This window comes from Hetaerina americana, unplaced genomic scaffold, assembly GCF_022747635.1.
Source record: "Hetaerina americana unplaced genomic scaffold, ioHetAmer1.1.p SCAF_4, whole genome shotgun sequence".
Classification (NCBI taxonomy): Eukaryota; Metazoa; Arthropoda; class Insecta; order Odonata; family Calopterygidae; genus Hetaerina; species Hetaerina americana.
Genome location: NW_027286985.1, coordinates 77874002 through 77894643, shown reverse-complemented (window position 1 = coordinate 77894643; position 20642 = coordinate 77874002). Strand labels below are relative to the sequence as shown.

The 20642-nt window shown below is 35.9% G+C and overlaps 1 protein-coding gene across 5 annotated transcripts in view; it reads right to left on the bottom strand.

The window, feature by feature from the left end:
• The window catches only part of dom (domino helicase), a 122915-nt gene that overhangs the window by 32292 nt on the left and 69981 nt on the right, over window positions 1-20642 (bottom strand). For all 5 annotated transcript variants that reach the window (XM_071590519.1, XM_071590518.1, XM_071590521.1 and 2 more), the window contains 7 exons: window positions 16204-16375; window positions 12692-12978; window positions 9886-10022; window positions 9541-9634; window positions 8270-8596; window positions 4003-4317; window positions 2544-2748 (listed from right to left, as the gene is read on the bottom strand). In XM_071590519.1, the coding sequence (XP_071446620.1) occupies window positions 2544-2748; window positions 4003-4317; window positions 8270-8596; window positions 9541-9634; window positions 9886-10022; window positions 12692-12978; window positions 16204-16375 (1537 nt within the window). The remainder of the gene's footprint in view (window positions 1-2543; window positions 2749-4002; window positions 4318-8269; window positions 8597-9540; window positions 9635-9885; window positions 10023-12691; window positions 12979-16203; window positions 16376-20642) is intronic.

Genomic DNA, 20642 nt, shown 5'->3' with positions numbered 1-20642 from the left:
TAACTTGTTCTTGTAAGTTCTTCAACTCTGCAGTTAACAGGCACATTAATAAAAGTTTTAAAAGTATATTTTTATCAACATCATTTTAGGAAATGATGACATATACTCTTGAAAACATACTTCATCATCCTATTAGAAATTTTTGAGTATTTAAAAGTTAAAAATTGATGCTACAGTAGATGAAAGTTAAAACTTTCAAAGTCTTTGCTTTGATAGATTACATTCTAAATCAATTACAAGAAGTGAGACAATCTTGAGTCACTGACATGCTGTGTTTGAATTACCAAACTATATTAGTGACTGAAATCAACAGCCAAAAATTTGCATACATATTACTACAATATGGCAATGCATGCTATGAAAATATCGCAATGCTATGAAAATCAATGATATATTAGGGCTATTATTATTATTACTAATATTCTTTCTGGGTTTATATCCTTATATCAATGACATAAAATGCCGGTATTGAGGGCTATTATATGCTGAGGTCACAGGAATAAGCTAATAAATGATTGTTAAATTACCATTAATAATAATGGACACTCAATATAATAAACAATCTTATAGGCGCCATAAACTCTTGCTATAAAAAGATTCCACTGTACATAATTCCATGCATGCTAACATTCACCACTGCATCCAATTCATGTTATATATCACTCAGACAGATCCCTTTAGCCATTATCCATTATCCCTTTTGCCTTAACCCTTTCGCTGCTGTGAATGTACCTAGTACATCCGCATGTTAGGCTGCTGTGAACATACCATTTCATCCTCTATGCAGTACACTGTCAACGAACCTCCTCAAATAATTAACTTTGTCAAATAAATTAATTAAAATTTTCCATTAAATAACCAGTGAATCTAGATTTTTTTTTTTACTTCCAACGATTTCAAATCGGGAATAATAAAGGTAATGGAGACATCATAGCCTCCCTTTTTTCAGCATGTGAGGAGTAGGTTTCCGTAGAGTGTGCCACAGCGAAAGGGTTAACCAAATAACAGTACCAGGGCACTGACAGTTGGTCTGTTTCTCAATTTCAAGTAGTTGCAAATGAATGGAATTGGTATGAAGGGAGAGGTAGCTTAGGTAATTTGGGATTTCATTAAGAACCCCAAAGAGTTTGTCAATGAGCTCCTGAAAAATACTAAATTCATACCTCTGCCACACGGAGGGTGGCCACTAAGAAAAATGAGTTCAAATTCACTATTATTCAAACCTCATGTGGTCACACCTCCAAGGCATAACACTATGCTATTATGTTATGGCTCGGAGGAGTGACCACGTTTGGTTAAGGTCAAAAGTAGCCAATGTTATGGTTTTGGTGGTTATCTCCAGAGTGGTCCAGATGTATACTTTTTGTTCAATATGATTCATAATTTAATTTAAACAATTGGTGACTTTGGTCATCATAAATATTTTTAAAATGGTACATAAATCACGATTATTTAAATAATTGAAGTTAAGCAATTTTTATTTCTATGAGCATATTTTTTAATCAGTGTATCAATGTTATCAATCAAATTAATAAGGCAGAATATCAGTGTTCATGTTTCTCTGGAAATCAAAATTTTATCAACAAATTCCAGTGTTTGCTTGGGCGTCAATTGTACTTTATATGCTTAAATAATAAAATCTATTAGAGTTCAGGCAAAAACATTAAGTTTGGGACACCAGTTATAAGGGCCTGATAAAAAAGGATGAGAGAGTTCCAGGATTCCGAAGACAACTGTTAAGGAAAACATTAAACCTTAGATTGTAGGTAAGGGAATTCCTCAGATGAAAAGTATGCTAAGCTTTTGCTACATAACCATGTTGCTGTTAGCATCCAGTTTGTTCATGAAGGTTGCAAATGGAAAACAATTCACAAAAGCCGATCATAGATACTGGATGTCATCAGCAGACACTGCACAGCATTCAAATTACAACAAAAATCATTACTAATTCTTTTTTCTTATCCAATTTTCAAGATGAACAGCAAAGTCATTTTCATGGTTTTATTTCAGGGTTGTGTGGCCACTCTGTACACTTCACCATAAGATAGCTACATAATGGCCTCAAGTTTCACGTTATAAATCTTTAGTTAGATGGCTGACAGATTAAATGAGAAACTAAATGAAAACTGAAAGAAAAAATCACAGCAGTTTCACTGTATTCCATACTTTGATATCACAGAAAAATTATAGTATTTACAGTTGAGTGGCCACTCTGCCTTAAGGTATGAATTCTATTTCTAAGCATGTAAAGATTAATAAAGGTGATTTTTTTTGGCATTTCTCCTCTCCTCAAATTGGAAACGGAGCTGGAAATGGGATGATTTCAATTATAAAAACTATGAAAAATGACAAAAAGTAATAAATCTCAGTGGCTGGAAGTAAAAGAGAAATTTTTTCACTTGAAAGTAGATTGAGATTCCATACAGGGTCAAATTTTATCTAAGTATCTAACTATCACAAACGAGATTACTGTCAATGCAATGAACCCAAGATTTTCAGTACACAAAGTAGGCCTTGAGAAGACTGAAGGGTTCCTGTCTTACCTTTCCCTGGTCCAGAGGATACAGCTGTTACTGCACCTGGACTTCCGGCAACCAAACGCTGGGCTGCAGCTTGCACTTGTGCAGGAGAGAAATTAGCAACAGACATTACTGGAGTACTTCCACCTTGGGGGACAACTACACTCCCTGCTGCTCCACCTCCTACAGTTACTGCCTGCGATGCCCTCAACTGATTGGCCATCATTTCCTAGTTTTTCAGAAACACAAAAATGAATGAAAATAAGAACTGTCCATTAGTTACTTTTACATGAATTTATCACTATAAAGAGTAGCTCAAAAAAACATTTAAGCGTACAATTCTTTTGCAAGTCCCTTTTAATGTGCACCATAAAACCATAATATTTTGAAATTCAACGACAATAATTGGAATTCTGTCTATAAGAAGTTCTGCTCTTGGCCAGTCCAATCTCGATGCCATTTTTTATTTTCATTAAAATAGAAGGCAAATTGATTGTCCATATGCAGGCAAGAATCAGAAAACTATGCTCACTCTACTTGCCCTAGCCCACTGAATTAGCGTAACTAATGTTTTCGAATCTGAAACTGAAATGGCATATTTTATCAGTTGTCTTTTCTTCTGCTACCCTCGCTTCTATTGAAATGGGCCAATTGGCTCATTCTCTTCCTTAGAGCAAGATTCTCCTTAATTATAAGGGGCAATGTTCTAGCATAGTACTCTGCATTGAGTGAGCACTATGCTGGCACACCTTGTACCTTTCTCCAAGGTAGTTCTTATATCTAAGATATGTGCACCTTATTCCAAATCATTATTGCTTCCTCTTTTGATTATTAAATAAATTTTTCCACCTCCGAGGTTCAACTCTGTGAATATGGCTGAAGAAAATTGTGCAAAATTGCCAATAAATTAAAAGAAAAAAGCATCAAGCTTTCACTATGTCCATGTAGTGCTCTACTTCCCCTCCACCCATGGAGGGGAAGTAGAGCGCTGCCACATGCTCCTTCAATGGAGGGCACTGGGAGAAACCTAGTAATGAAATCATTTAAAGTCCCTGAATTCAATTGCATGCAATTCAGTTGCTGTCTCATGGACTTTGAGAGGGAGTATGGACCACATTTTGTAAACTGTTCTTTATTGGCTTGTTGATTTTGTGGGTGATAGGACCTTCACCTCCCCTCACTCAAGAGATTGACAATTCTCCCTGTGACAGCTGGGATTCTAAGGCTGAGTAACCTAGACTATTATTATGAGTTGTCTAATCTAACAATTTATTTGGCCTAGACCAAGCAAAAAAGATAGGAAGAGAATGGAGTGCTAGCACCCACATGATAAGTGTTATACTATAAATTAAGTAGATCCAAATAACAATATTTTACCACAGTGAAAGTTCATGCTTAAAATTATCCTTAAAATTTCACAGAAGAATCAGTGGTATCCTCAGTATTCCCAAATATATCACAATTCCAAAAATAATGTCCTTACCTGTACAGTTAAAGTTGTGACAGGTCGTGAATTCCTTAGAGCAGCAGAGGTTGCAGGTGATAACGTTGCCACAGCAGTTCCTGCCTGAATCCCTGTGGAGCTTCCAGCTGATACAACTAATGCCTGTTGCTGGGAAACATTGGCCGACAAGGTTGAGGAGCCTGCTTGAAGCGCAAGTCCTGGAGTTGGAGAAACTTGTAACGCAACAGATGTTGTGGTTGATAAAGCTGTTCCTGTTGCTACACCCCCCTTTCCTTGTTGCTGCTGTAACCTCTGCGCTGCCAGCTGATCAGCAGATGGCACTTGAGACTGAACCTGAGGCATAACAAAATGGAACTTCATCATCACCAGTATTTCAATCCTGAGATCGTTATGCTGTAAACCTCCGATCTTTGCTATTCAGAGTAAAATGGATCTTAATAACATCATATTTTAATGCTGTACAAGAATTTAAAAGAAAGGCTAAAAACAAAGAATGAACTCTCATTCATCTGAGCTACTGAAAGGGGGTAATTCACAAAAAATCAGAACATGTTATGAGTACACTTCTTTTATTTTTCACTTGCCTATATATAATGGTAATAAAGAGTGCCCTTTTTACACTTTATGTATGAAGGATATGCAATAGTGACCATAAAATATTTATTAACATAATTTTTAGTGAAAAATGTATACTGTTGTAAGCTTATTGTGTAATTTAATTATGGTACAAATTTCATTGATTTGACTCTCTAGAATGCATCAGTGGCAGTCATTGCCATATATAAATATTTTTCATGCAAGCTGAAACATGTAATGATAGAGGTAACCATGATGCTGTATTGAAAATCACCTGGAAAAATCACCAGCCAAGGCCTATTAATACTATATGACATTTACAGAGAGCCTGTCCTTCCATATACAACCGCTAGGAAATGGTTTCAAATAGCTAAAGAAGGTAAACAATTCTAAAGGAAAGTGAACACGGAGCTCCAGACATTGCTCTAATGGAAAAAAGTGAGAGAAGTGTGAGGGTAGATTGAGTATTGCGAGTGCCATTAAAAATATTGAAATTTTCTTTGGCTAACAGAAAAAAAATATAAGACTTGATTGTAAACAGTGGGTTCATAAAACCCATCATGGAGTAGAAAGTATCTCAGAAAATTCAATTTGAAGTGCATTCCTCATTCTTCCTCTAGTCCTGATCTAGCCCCATGTGACTTTTTACACTCCCCGGGGTGAAGAAACACCATCAAAAGCATTTGTCATCATAAACAGGAATAGGAGAATTGAACATGTTTCAATATGCGATGGCTACAGCTGGAACAATACTGGAGTCAAACCAAGGAAACTTGCACTACACATACACTACATATTTAGCTAACAATATAACAAAATTTAATCTTTGCACAAGAAGTTATACGAATAAAAGACTTTATGACCACTCATTGAAAAACCTTGAATTATGTTAGATTGTTAACATCACAGATTTTGCTAACATCAATTATGACATTATATGCATAGTCCTGCATGTACATTAATATATCTCCCAGGTAACTACAGCTTGTTTGAAAACCTTGTTCTGACATGCACTTCTAGCTTTACGAGACTTTACTTCACCATCTTAATCCTCACATCTTGATTTCAAGTAGGAGGAAATGGGGAAGACATGAGTTAAGAGACAGATTAGTATAGAAAAGGAAGAAATTTTTAATGCGACACAAGCTCAAAGCACAAACAATGGAAGACACGCCCAAATTTCAGTTCTCATATGGAAGCACCATAAAAAGTATTACTAAATTGAGAAGACAATGAATTAGATTAGTAAAAAATAAGGGAAACTTTCCAATTCCATTTATGGAAACTTCCAAATTCCATATATTGTTATGCCCCTTTGTTATGAAAAAATATGGAAGTAGTCAACTTTTTCATACATATTCAATCATTTCAAGGGCCAGTAGTAAATGTGTTACACTTATCATACATACAGCATAGTCCAACTTAAATGTATATAAGGGCCTAGATAGAACATAAATGTTTTGAATCACTGAAACTATGAGTCAAAATGTGGTCATTGTAATGAATTGTGAGAGAGATAGAATGTAATCCTAACATAAATATAGGGTACGAGGTGTGTTCAAAAAGTAAGGTGACTTATTTTTATGAAAAAATGTTTATTTATTCTTCACTATTCAAGTTGTTCCCTTCATAGTAATCCCCCAGATATAATACACTTGTGCCAATGCTTTTTCCAATCCTCAAAGCAATTCTGATAAGCACTTTTTGGTATACTTGAGCTCTTCCAGTGACACAATCTTTATCTCCTCAATGTCAGTCTTTTCATGGGTCTCTTCAGTTTTGGCAAGGAAAAAGTCACGGGCCAAATCCAGTGAATATGGTAGCTGAGGCATGATTGCGGTGTTGTTTTTGGTCGAAAAATCTCTCACAAGCAACAAAGAGTAAGAAGGTGCATTATCATGATGCAAAAGGCATGAATTGTTTTTCCACAATTCCAGATGTTTTTTCCGTATTGCTCCTTGCAAACGGTACATAACTTCACGGTAATACTCATTATTGACCATATGACCTTGAGGTATGAGCTTTGAATGCACTATGCCACGGTAATCAAAGAAAACAGTGATCAAAACCTTGACATTTCATCAAACTTGGCGTGCTTTTTTTGGTTTTGATTCTCCTGGTTTCTTCGTTTGGGTTTTGGTTTCGACATCATAACCATAAGCCCATGATTCATCACCAGTTATGATCCTTTTGAGCAAATCAGGATCATCATTGACATCATTCGACAGGTCCTGAGTGATGCTCATGCGACCTTTCTTCTGGTCAAAATGAAGCAGTTTCAAAATGAGCTTCGCTAACACAAGTCTCATTCCCAAAACATCCAAAAAAAATTGCATTGCACGAGCCAAGCCATATGCCAACACCCTCAGCAACTTCTCTAATAGTAATTTGCTGATTTTCAAAACAATTTGCTTTACTACTTCAACATTTCCATCTGTTGTTGACATTGCTGGGGCATCCAGAGCAAGGCTCGTCATTGGCATCTTCTCGGCCATCTTGGAAGAGCTTGAACCACTAATAAACATTTTTTTTACACAGAGCAGACCCAACATATGCCACTGTCAACATTTCAAGTATTTTGGAGCACTTGATACCATTTTTTACACATGTTTTTAAGCAAATTTTTAAATCCATTTTTTAAAGCAGAAAATCGCAGGGCACACCAAAACACGTCTAGCATTTGTATCTGTCATTAAAAAACTAAACACGCTATATTGTTGAGGCTGTAAGAAAATATTTGGGACATGTGTGCCAACACAACAAAACAAAAAAATCAAAAATCGAATGTATGTTGCCGGCAAAATTTGAGAAGTCACCTTAATTTTTGAACACACCTCGTATAGCATGAGTCTCACAACATAACAACTGTTGCCGAGAGCATAGTTAGCACTAGTAGTTTTAGGGGAGGAAACTGACAGCTGAGGTCATTTACACCATCGGGGATGGATGGGAATTGTTAAAGGGTGGACAGAAACCCAGAATCGGCATTAATTTACTCTAAATAAAAGCACGAAGTGGTCCACAGCTTAACTTCCCATCTAATGGATGGCGTACCCACTTAAATTACTCATCATGAAGCACCCCAAGTTGGGATCGAGATACCACTGAAAAATATCTGACACCTCCAGGATTCAAACCCTGGCCATCTGGGTGGAATCCAGCACATAAGCCACTGCACCATTCCATCAATCATAAAATTGTGCCAACATTTTATGGCCAAAAGCATATATTTTCTAATGTATAATAAGTCAGCTCATTTCTTATTTCCAGTGGTAAGTTCTTTTCATGACATCCTTTATTTTCCAGGGGACAGCCATTTCCACAATACCATTTCATTGTCATGGCAAGTAAATTGAATGAGATTATGGGATTCGATATTCCAAAATCACCCTTTGAAGGAAGCTATGCAGAAAGTTTGAAGATTAAAATTCTGTGTGATAACATTGGCAATTTCAAATGAAATCAAAACAACATGATTTCTTAAAATCATAACTTGTGGGAAACCAAAAGCTGGCACAGGAAAAAGAATTTGCTTCCTAACTTGAAATGCATAGATTTCTAATGCTCCAGGGTTTATCGTAAGACAAACATAACTCTCTTCAATGAACTATCTCAATTAAAAGCGAATCATATAAAATTTCCCAGCAGTGACGGACAAGATGTATTTGGTAATGCTGCCAGAAATTGGCTTCATTGAAATTGTACTTACTTGGGCAGATTTCAGCTTCTCCCGTGAAATTCGCTCAGCACGCCTTGTGGCAACTTCCACTGGACTTAAAGGATTATCGTAAGATATTCCAGCTTCAGCCAGAACGGCAGCATGCTTAGGATTTCGTATTGTTGGATTCACTAATACTGGTTTCACAGATGGTGTTCGCCGACCAGAGAGAAGACGGATGTTATCAAAACGCCGTGCATAGAGACGAGCAAGTGATGCATTGCCATCTTGAGCAAACAACTGTGCTGTGCGAAGGGGCCTAGCACTACTGCCTCCAGACTTCAAACTAGGAGAACCAGGGCTCCCAGGTACATATTGCTGTGGGAAATAAACAGAATCACTGTGAAAGTCCACTTTAATAATGAAATACATACTTCACCCAATATTTTATTTTGCAGCAAATCAAATATTTTTCCATAAAATGTTCCCTAAAGGAATCGTAGAAATAATTTATGATTGATTTCTAATTATAATCTAATTTTTAAGTATTATTTTTCATGTGGGAATACTAGTTTGCAGTGTGTATTATTTTAACCCTTCGGTTACTTATGTTGGTTAATTGGCTGCACACAGCAGAAGTAGAAACAGAACTTCATAATAAGCCTAGTGAGACAGAGGTAAATTGCTGATTCCATTCATGTCATCCCAGCTGGTATTTCATAATGACTAATGAGATTGCTATGCTTATGGAGACAGATTATTCTTGGCTTGAAATTACAGAATAATTTGAATGAAATGGGAGTCAAAATAAAGAAGTTTAAAGGTAACATGGAATTTATGATTTCACTTTGGTTCCCCTTTCTTAAAATAACTAATCCTAACTCATTAAAATTATAGTATATACCATTTATAGAATAAACAATTTATAAGTGCAAATATTATTCAAGTACTTTACGAATCAGAATAACAAAATTTGATTTTGAACGGAATGAACTTAGAATAAATTCAGGTACAATAGCCACAACTAGTGGGTATTGATATTTTAAAAATTAAACAGCAAAAAAAAATTCACAGCATTATTATTTGTCCATTGAAACACGAATTTAATTATATTGTAAAATTTGATTAAATCTGTGTTTTTAGTTACTTTCAGTGCCTGAAAAAATTTAAACAAACTTTATTTTATATTTCATATGATTTTCCTAATGCGATCAGCAAACTTGAAAAATATGTTGTGCAACGCATTGATTGGTCAAGGATGAGCATTAGTGCATTCCATCCAGAGATATTACACCAAAAAGGAAAACAAAAGTGGCTCATACCATTTTGTAAACACCCTTGGTCTTCTTCTGTCTCTTAGGATTTGCCTCGTACAGTATTTTTCCTTCCTCCCTCGGAACAATGACACACTCAAACCTGAAGAAGAATTCAACATGGTATCACTTCAAAAATAAATTTTTGCTCTTCTTTAGTTCCCAAACAAAAAAATTTTCAAAAATTGGATAACACCTGGAAATGATACATTTCTCATGCCTCTTATTTGGGAATCTTTATGCATTTTCAATCTGATTCATTGGATGAAAAAAAGAAAAATTTCATCCCTTAGTTTCAACGAAATGTAACTGTAATCACAGCATATTAAAATCAATTATTTTCCATTCACTTACCTGTTCCTACATTGCTTAGGTGACCTATAAATGCAAGAAACTGTGTTGACCATGTCAGAAACCATGTCCCAGTTAGGAGTGTGACCCGGTGAAAGAACCATAAGATTCAGAGGAAGCTCAAGCAGGGTCTGGACCACCTGAAAATACATTGCCCTGGTATTTAATACTTTAACAATAACATCCAGAGGAATCCCAAAATATTTTTAAAAATTTCTAATGCTACGCAGTATTAGAATTGCATTGCACTATTCATTGCAAAAAGATTTGCATTTTTTTTTTTTTTTTTTAAGTAATCTACCGGTTAAGGTAGGTTTTTGGACGGACACAACTACCAAACAAATATTTTATTACTCCTAACAAAACACAAAATCCATCATCCTACTCTATATCAGGTCCCTCTTCATCTCTGAGTACTTTCTTCCTCCCTTCATCCCGTTCAACATCCCTATCCTGTTCCTTCCCTTTCCTCTTTTGCCCAACATTCTACCCTCTATCACAGTCTTCAACATCCCACTGCCGGTCAATACCCCCTTCAACCACTTCTCCTGCCTCCATAGGATTTCTCCCAACAAACCCCTCTCTTCGCCCACCATACCAAGTACTTCCTCATTTGTTTTCTTCTCTGTCCATTTCACCTTCTCCATTCTTCTCCACACCCACATTTCAAAAGCCTCCAATCTACGTCTATCCTCCTGCTTCAATGACCACGTTTCCGCTCCGTACATAGCTACGCTCCATATCAAAGTTTTTACGAGTCTTTTCTTAACATCCTTACTCAAAGTCCCTGTCATCAACTCCCTCCTCCTTGTGAAAGCCTCTTTGCCTAGCGCAATTCTTCTCCTTACGTCCCTACTACTTTGACCATGTTGGTCCAAAACACTACCGAGATACGTAAACTGTTCTACCTGCTCTAGCTTTTGCCCTCCTATTTTAATGTTAAGCTTGGCCTTTTTCTTTCTAGAAAATCGCATAACCTTTGTTTTATTAATATTGATTTTCATCCCATACCTGTCGCACTGAATTTCCAATTCACTAAGCAATGCTTGCAGTCCCTTGGCTGACTGACAAACTAAAGCTTGGTCATCAGCAAACCTAACTGATTTTACGAATTCCCCGCCCACTTTCATTCCTACCTCGAGTTCTTCCCATGCCTCTTTGATCATTTCTTCTGCGTACAGGTTGAACAGCAACGGTGATAATGGGCAACCCTGCCTTACACCCCTTCCTAACACTGCCCATCCTGACTCCCCGTTTCTCACCCTCACCTGAGCAGTCTGAGACATGTACAGGTTGCGGATAAGCCTCCTTTCCCTCCAATCTATTCCTATTTTCTGCAATATACTCATTAGTTTTTCCCAATTTACTCTATCAAACGCTTTTTCGAAATCTACGAAACAGGCAAATACCTCCTGGTTGTGTTCTATATTCCTCTCGATTAATAATCTCACTACTGCAATGGCATCACGCGTACCTCTCCCCTTCCTAAACCCAAACTGATCATCCCCTAAGTAATCATTTGCCCTACTCTCTATCCTTTTGTTTATGATCCTGAGAACAACCTTAGCTGCGTGGGATATCAAACTAATTGTCCTATAGTCCTCACATGACGTGGCCTTTACCTTTTTCGGAATAGGAACTAAAACTGATCTAACAAAGTCTTCCGGCCAGATTCCCTCCTCATAAATACTACGGATCAGCCCATATAGCCTCTTCCTCCCACATTTTCCCAAGCATTTCAAAAGTTCCACGGGAATGTTATCTACCCCCACGGCCTTATTTAGTTTCATCTCCCTTAATGCCCTTTCTATCTCATTGTCTAGTATGCCTGGACCTAAGCTATCTTCCTCTACGTCATGTTCCTTTTCAATGTCTAACTTTGTTGGTCTAAGCTCTTTACTATACAGTTCTTCTACATATTCCTTCCATCTCTCTTGGATCTTTCCTGCGTCAAATATTACCTTACCGGCCTTATCTCTAACTGCTATCGTTGATCTCCCTTTCTTACTTCCCGATAAAGATTTAACTATGCTGTAAAGCGCACCGATTTCCCCCTTCCTCTGCAGACTTAGATTTGCATTATTCATTGCAAGTACAAAGTAAACCCTGATTATATTGAAAGGAGGTGAAATTACCACCATTGAATATTATTAAAACACCAATCTAAATAACTACACCAAAATAATAAATTCTAACAGTTTAAATGAACTTGATGCGTAGGTAAGAAATTTTCCAAAGTTCAAATGAGATATTATTAACTTAGACATTCCACAAAACATGAGGACAAAACTAGTTCAGGATTTTCCATCCTCTCAAGGATGTGCAAATCTACCTGGCACAAGCCAGACATGATTATTGATGGAGATATTGGTACACAGAGAAATTGTTTTTTTCCTAAATGCTAATTTTATCAAATTCTTAAACAGGTGACTCCAAAGAATCCTAATGCAAAAACAATGAGGAGGAGAAAGATCAAGAAGAGGAGGGTGAATGGTATTTTACACAGGTTGAGAACAACTATGCCATACGGAGTGGTATCAATGTCTCTCACAAATCAATTTCTGTTGACATATCAAATCAAAATATACAATAAAAATGCACTTTCTGAAAATATTAAGAGGGTTTCCAACAAAAAGATAATCAACAACAACTCTTTCCACATTTATGGCAATTGCATTTCAGCTGAAGTCAATTCCAAATAAAATGTAATAATTTTCACCTACATTAAACATAATTCATCTTGCTTGCATCAAAGTCAACTTTAATCCTTCAAAAATCACCCATGATAAGGGAAAGGAATGGTATTTACCTGAAGAAGTGCCCAGTCCTCATGTATGGACCACTCTGAAACCACATCTTGCACAGATACACCAGAGGGTACACCTGAACCATTGCCTCCAGGTTTCCCAACCACTGATGGCTTTACTCCTCCCATGGATAATCCCATTTGAACAGGAGCCACAGATCGATGCATCCCTCTGAACTTTTGCAGCCGTAAGTCCCGCCTCATCTTCATGATTGCAGGAGTTGGTCGGTCAAATAGAGAGCGTGGAGAGAAAATGGATTCTTCCTTGCGAACCTTCATTGGGCGCCGACCTTGAACAGAGATGATAAGATCACTTTTAGGATGAATGCATGTTTTTAACAAATGTACACAGTAAATAGTCTCTGGAAAAATTATTTGGTAATCCCTTATAATCCTAGTCTCATGTTTAGACAGAAGCCAACAACAAAAAAACAAATGTAACACAATCTTCACAGCAATTAGAGCACAAAACAAGGAAATTATGAGGTAATTTGGACAGGAGAGTAGTAATTAGAATGCAAGAAAAATGCCATTCTCATTGGAGAATTTAGAACCCCAAGATTCTTTATAATATTAAACCAACAAACTAGTAATACAGTAAAACCTCATAAACCCAGGGGTTCGGCAGTAGTCTGGATTAGGCAAAATTTAGATTATTTGGGATTTTGGTGCACATAAATCATTATAAATTTCCCCATCTAATAAGCTCATTATGATTACCTTGATAAAACTACTCATTTATTGTTTTCTTTTGCAGTAAAGAGAGAGAGGTCATCCATGATCCTTTTCAGGGTTTGATATTATCCCATAGCAGCACTCATCAACTTATGGCTACCATCAGCATTAGCACATAAAAGCACAGATTAACTCCCTTCTTCACCAATTTTTAATGAAACTCTTGGACCCACAAGGGAAAAATCTTGAGTATAATCTGTCTAAGCTCTTCAGTATGCACTAATTTCATATTTACAATATGATCTGAGATTACTATCAATCATATTCAATCATCAACACTTATAAATGTTTCCAAAATCGTTCAATGGCATCATTTGCAGCCATGATGCACCTTGTAAATAATAAACCTTCTAAACATCCATAGCCAACTACTACAAGCATTACAATTTTCTGTATGCAAGTTTTTATGCCATACTACCTTGATCAAAAAGTTCCCGGAATAACCACCGTGTGGCGCTCCCATCGTTCCGATTTGAGTTCTGTTTTTTTTGTTAAATTGGTACATCTGTTGTTGATATTCCCTTTAAATCTCAGTGTCATAACTTGACATTTGCAAAAGTTACGTAGCCAAGAGTACATCTATCTCTGTGTGTGTTGGCGATTTTTTACAATTGCAGAAATGGATTTAAATTTGCAACAACGAACTTGTATTAAATTTTGCGTAAAAAACGGATTTAGTGGCGCACGGACGTTGGAAATGTTGGAAAAGTGTTTCGGCAACGATTCTCTAAAAAAAACGGTCGTTTACCAGTGGCACGAGCGGTTCAGAAGTGGTCGTGAGTCAATCGAAGATGATGAACGCAGTGGCAGACCATCGACATCGAAAGTCGGTGAAAAAATTGATAAAGTAAAAGAAATGTTGGTCAATAACCGCAAATTAACCATCAGAGAAATAGCGGAGGACTTGAACATTGCCTATGGATCCGCCCAAGACATTGTGGTTAATGATTTGGGTTTCCGTCGTGTAGCAGCAAAGTTGGTGCCAAAAGACCTCAATTTCATGCAAAAAAGAGACCGTGTTGACGTCGCAAAAGACATGATTTGCGAGGCTGAATCCGATCCCACATTCATCAAAAGGATCATTACTGGAGACGAGACGTGGGTTTATGAGTACGACACGCAATCCAGACATCAGGCAAGTGAATGGCGTTCACCAAATGAGCCGAGACCAAAAAAACCACGTCGTTTTCAGTCAAAAAAGAAGGCAATGCTGACGGTTTTCATGGATTACAACGGTGTAGTGCATCATGAATTTTTGCCAGAAGGCCAGACAGTAAACAAAGAGTATTATTTGGGCGTTATGAGACGTTTGCATGAAGCAATTCGCCGAAAGAGACCAGAAATGTGGGCAGAAAACTCACTCACAGATTTTGCACCATGATAACGCACCGTCGCACAGTGCTATCATTATTCGTAATTTTTTGACGAAAAATGCAACAAATACCATCCAACAGCCACCGAATTCACCTGATTTGGCTCCCTGTGACTTCTTTCTGTTCAATCGAGTTAAAAAACCATTACGGGGAACGCGTTTTAGCAGCCGAGAGGAAGTAATGGAAAAATCGCAGGAAGCACTGATGGACATACCGAAACCGAATATAAAAAATGTTTCGAGGATTGGATCAAGCGCTGGCATAAGTGTGTTGCAGTCGATGGGGATTACTTTGAAGGGGACAATATAGATTTAGATGAATAAACTTGTATTTTTAATTTTCTGAATAAATTCCGGGAAATTTTTGATCAAGGTAGTATTCTGCATGCCATTGGCACCCATTTATTGTCCACATGATTGTTGTTTCATATACCACATGCATATGGCCTCCTATCCCTCAACTTCTTGCAACATAATTCCCCGAACCTGCCTTTCCCTTTGTTGAAATGACATTCAAGCTAAGAGTGAAAAACTTGACCTTAGTCATATTTGGCAGGTAGGATAGTGTGAAAAGCAATACCAAACTCTCCCATGAAACCTCCGCATCTATTGTCTCAAGAAACTTCACATTTTTTAATGCTCTAAGTTGTTTTCTTTTACTGTCAATTTTCTTTGGTGTTGTCGAAATTCACCTTAGTTTTTCTGCCACAAGATCCCTTAATTATTAAAAATCAAGGTACATGAAGATTCACAAAATTCTATGGGAAGAATTACCTATCTATCTCGAATGCATGTTTTGTATCTGCAAAATGTCAGATGTTTAGATGAACCTATGAATTACATTCCATGTAGCAATAGTTATTCATAACTTCAACTGTACATCTGGAATATTGATTGAAATATATTTTCAAGAATATTTGTAAAAATTTGCAAGCTAAACATATTGCATTAGTATTTATATAATTATTTAATTAAATAATAATATAATTTCATTGATTAATTAAATTATTAACTCAGCTAGAAAACTATTTTCATCACTGGTCTCTCGGAATAAGTTCTGCCTTGAAATCTCAATTAACTCTACACCACTACTCTCATATTTTGACAGCAGATGTGAGCAGCTTTACACATGGTGTATGACGATAAAGAATGTTGCATATCACAAACAGGAAAAATTCACATTACACACTTCTAGGGAATTACTAGGTCACCAGAGTATTTAGCAACAACCAATCTAATGAAAAAAAACTATTCAGTAACCTAAACTGTCACCTATTGACAAATGACATTTACACACAGCAATAAATAATAAGAAATATATTTTCACCCAAATAATTGTAAATCATGTATCTAAGAATTATTTTTTAACAGGTAGCATGGAAACAAGGTTAAATTAGCCAAAACTTACCCTCCCTTTCAGATCCATGCGAGGATTCAGCTCTTGCTCGCTTGTGCTCGCGCTTCACATATACTGATGGAAGTTGAGACTCAGACATAATTGTGTGCTCATAAAGGAAGCCCATTGCTGTATCTATGTAGACATCACCATCATCTTGGGGTGGAGTGGGAGGACACCACATCTAATGGCAGAAAATTTGATAGTGTAGATCAAGTTTGATGTACCTTAAATATGTCAGGATCATCTGCCATGCTGAGAGTTGGTAAAGACAGTCCATACAGTTCATTAAGGTGCAGACGCACACCATCAGCAAAGTAATTTAAATGAAGAAATGAAGTTACAACCTCATAGACTTTTCATTCAATTTTCTCACATCTTGAACCCTGATTCTTTTAGAGATGTTTCTATTTTTAAAGGGTTAGGAGGAAGCTCGCAACATGGCTACATATCATTCCAACTTTCAGCATCATATGCATTGTGATTCCAAGTTAATCACTCAGTTAACTGATAAATTAGTTTTAATTTCAATTTCCTTTCCTATTAATAGCAAGACCCATTAATGTAAATGAAAATTAGCAATTTAAACAAATTAATTACTGTACTTAACAACCTACTAGCTCCATAATTTCACACCAAAAGTGACCTAAATTTGCAAATCAAACTTGGAAAAACATTGCCATAGCAGAGAAAAATAAAGATGATGTCAATGATTACATAAAAATCACACTAACTCAAAAAAATGGAATGACAAAGAAAGCAACCTCTAAATACAAAAAATAAAATTTAAAAGGGTGCCATTTTAAGTGTAATGAAATTATTTAGTAACAAATTCTTAAGAAGGCTCCAAATGATCTCGTGCTGTATTTTTTTCAGAAATTCCTCTATCAATAAGGCACAAATCAATCACAAAATGTTTTTCCATAGATTTTATCATTATTGGATTCATAAATAATTAGTCTAAGGAGTGAATACAATATTCAGAGGGATGTTCGATGTATGTAGATCTAAAAAAAATTAATTTGCATTATCTAAAGTTTGAAATTTTATTGTTTATTGCTAGTTTGATGGGTAATGTACGAGGCTCGTATATAATAGTTAAGGTTTATTGTTTGACTCCAGTACCGTGTCAACAAGAAGCAAATTCAAACATGTTCAGTTCACCTACATATACTTCTGATGATGAAAAATTGTTTTCATGAAGTGTTTCTTCACATTGGGAAATGAAAAAGTCATACGGGGCTTTTTTTTCACTATAAAGAGGATGATTAGCACACTTTACATTGATTTTCATGAGGTAGTCATGATTTTTCAGGGTGTTTCTCATATGTTCTCAGTGTTAGTCATTAATAATTTTTCACAATGGCAGCAGCAGTGTTAATGTTTACTACTCAAAGATCTTTGGAGCTTAAGGCCCAACTTCCCTTGAAATTGACTTCCATCCCTCTTTAAACATTTTCAACTCCTTGTCAACGTAAACAAGTCTCCTTGCTGGGGTACATGGAAGAATTGACTTTTCTATAAGGCTCCTGGTACATTTTATGACCCTTAAGTGGTGATATGTTCAAGGGATAGCTAAATTACAATCCAGCACTATCTGCAGGCAAAATTACCTCCACTTCCAACGACTGCCATTGACACAATACCAAACTCTTATTGATGAAATTAATACCACAGTGGCATGATACAATAAGCTAAAAGTGCAACTAAAAATAAATTTTACACAATTGATTAACCATTGGAAAAATATATGATCACTCAACAACCCTCATGTTTTCATCCACAATGCTCTGAATGCTCCATTGACATAAAACTTCAATTATAAGGTTACTGCATATTCAAGCACCTTAATGTGTTTACATCACAATGTACACTGTCCTGGAAATAATGACCTAAAGCATTAATGCCAACCACTGCAAAAGAACGAACTTCCACTTTGCATTAAAACCAGAAATTTATCTCTAAAGAGGCACGTTTAATTACTGGCAATTTAACCAAAATCACTAGGGCAAACAATTATGTTTTTCACTTTCCCTACCTTTCACTAAAGCAAATTTCTCACTGCGCCATAATAATGAGCCTCCTACATAAGACAGTGAAGGAAGTGCACAATACTGCAGCAGAAGGATTTATGAGAATTGCTCCTAAATCTTTATGCATTAGTCCTGCTGATGACATCGTTTCACAAGAATTGCAATATGAAGAGAGAACGCAAGGAGAGAACCAAGTTTATGGGTGCATGATTCAGTTAAATGATTATGTGTATAAAATTCAAAATACTATTAATCTAAATTAGCACAATGAGCCTTGAATATTTGTCAACATTTTCATTTAAAATACATCTGCTAAAATACAGGAAATAAAATCTTTGACTATATGAATGACCTTTTTGAAATTAAATGTGGCTTTTGCAGACCTTCAGCTACAACAAACCAATTGATTACACCACAAAAGTGGCACCAATCATGGTCTTACACATATATTAACAAAGCCATTTGCATAAATTTAGTCACAAAGTAAATGCCATTGCAACCAATAAAAAGTTCTGTTAATTGCATTGTCAAGAACTGTTAAAAGTGGCTAATTTTTTCTAGCACTTCATCCTGTACCCATCCCTGATCCTATGACTAATTTCAATGGTGAATGCTCTTTACATTACTTAATGCTCTATGACAGTACTATAAATAAGCTATACAACTATAAAAATATGCAATTCTCTATAGTTTATTTTATAATTATGACAGGCTACCATGGTGATCTAATAACTCATTCTATTTTATCGCAAGTCATTAGCTGAATAAGTTTCATACTAGTTCCATGAATTTACATTAGAATTTCTTTGTTTTCTATTAACCTCAATGTGGCTGGGTAGGAAAAACAATTCAAGAACAAACTAGATGATCAGCATTAAGGTCAAATTGATTCACCAATTGTTTTCTCTTTCGAAAAGCATCAAACAGTAATCTTAAACACAGCATTCCACATGCACCAGCTTGAGAAAATGATACATGTTATGATAGGGTGGCACAATGCACTAAAAAAATGCAATCTGCACTGATGATACAATGTTCTTTCTAAAAATTTCACCTTACATGCTCCAAAAGTTTGGGATGAAAATATAACATGTGTACCTTGTTCATACTTCTTTTCAAACACGTTAATTTAAAATTGGGGGCATTTTGGTGAGCATCAAATTGGTGTGTTGTGTATCTACTACATGAATTTTCACCCCTTTCCGATTTTAGAAAATACTACATCAAACATGGATTTTAGAATAAAATTACTAACTGCATAATATAAGTACTTATATATGCAGAAAAACATCTGATTGGCTGTCTAATGTGCATAACAATCCTATACAATAGGACAACTCCAAATGTAACAAAATCACAGCTACCAGTGCCTCATGGTAATGTTGTCCTGCTCTTACATGATGGGCTCGTATTAAACTTATGGACAGTTTAAACAATTCTGAATACAGAATACTTCCATTAGGTTTACTTAAAATCTGCAATTACATGTATTTTTGCCATTTATAGGATTCAGAGGTAAGGATATGAACATACATGTGGAGTGCCCCAGATCTAATTAGGAAATACACTAACTTGTCTTCATTTTCATTGCTAATTCACTGTCTTTTTAATTAATATACACTAGAATCATCATTGCATAATAAAATAACTAATGAAAAGGGTTCAGTGCAGTAACTTCTCACCCATAAAAAACAGGTGGAGGCCAATCACCATTAAAAAAGGCATAAAAAATACTGTTTGTCAAGTCCACTTTTCATTACACATTGTAGTACTGCAAAAATTGGATTTAATTTTTGTGCTGCACAGTCCTCAGCTTGCCATTGATTTTTTTCACATTGAGGCTACTGATGTTGATTTTTAAACAATTAAATGCTATCTGAAATCCTAATATTTCTTTAGTGAGTTGAAATAATAAAAAACTCAATTATATTACTGATATAAATTAAAATCTCTCACTCAAGTTACTTTATGTACTTAATAATGAAATAAAGTCACAGATTTTTTGATATTTACTCAAATTTGTTCTAACATGGGCCCAAAGCTTGGGAAATGTTGCATAATCAATTGATGGACAAAGTTGTGTATCACTGACAGATGATAGCATGATTGTTGTTTAGATATCTATTCAGAAGCATTGCCTGATCAAAATACCTATGCCTAAAAGTTTGATCAGGAAAAAAAGCGACCTAATATGGCGTATGAATCTTTCGAAATATTTAAACCCTTTAATGACCAACTGCATTTACCTACTTTTTAAACTAAAATAAATGTCTTGGTGCAAACTAGAATGTTGAAAATAACACAAGTGACACTTCAAATTGATACAGTACAAAGGATCATATTGACAGTTTTGATTAAGGATCATCACCATTTAATCTGGGATGGTTCAAGGAGAGACAACATCGGAAGTTCTGCCAC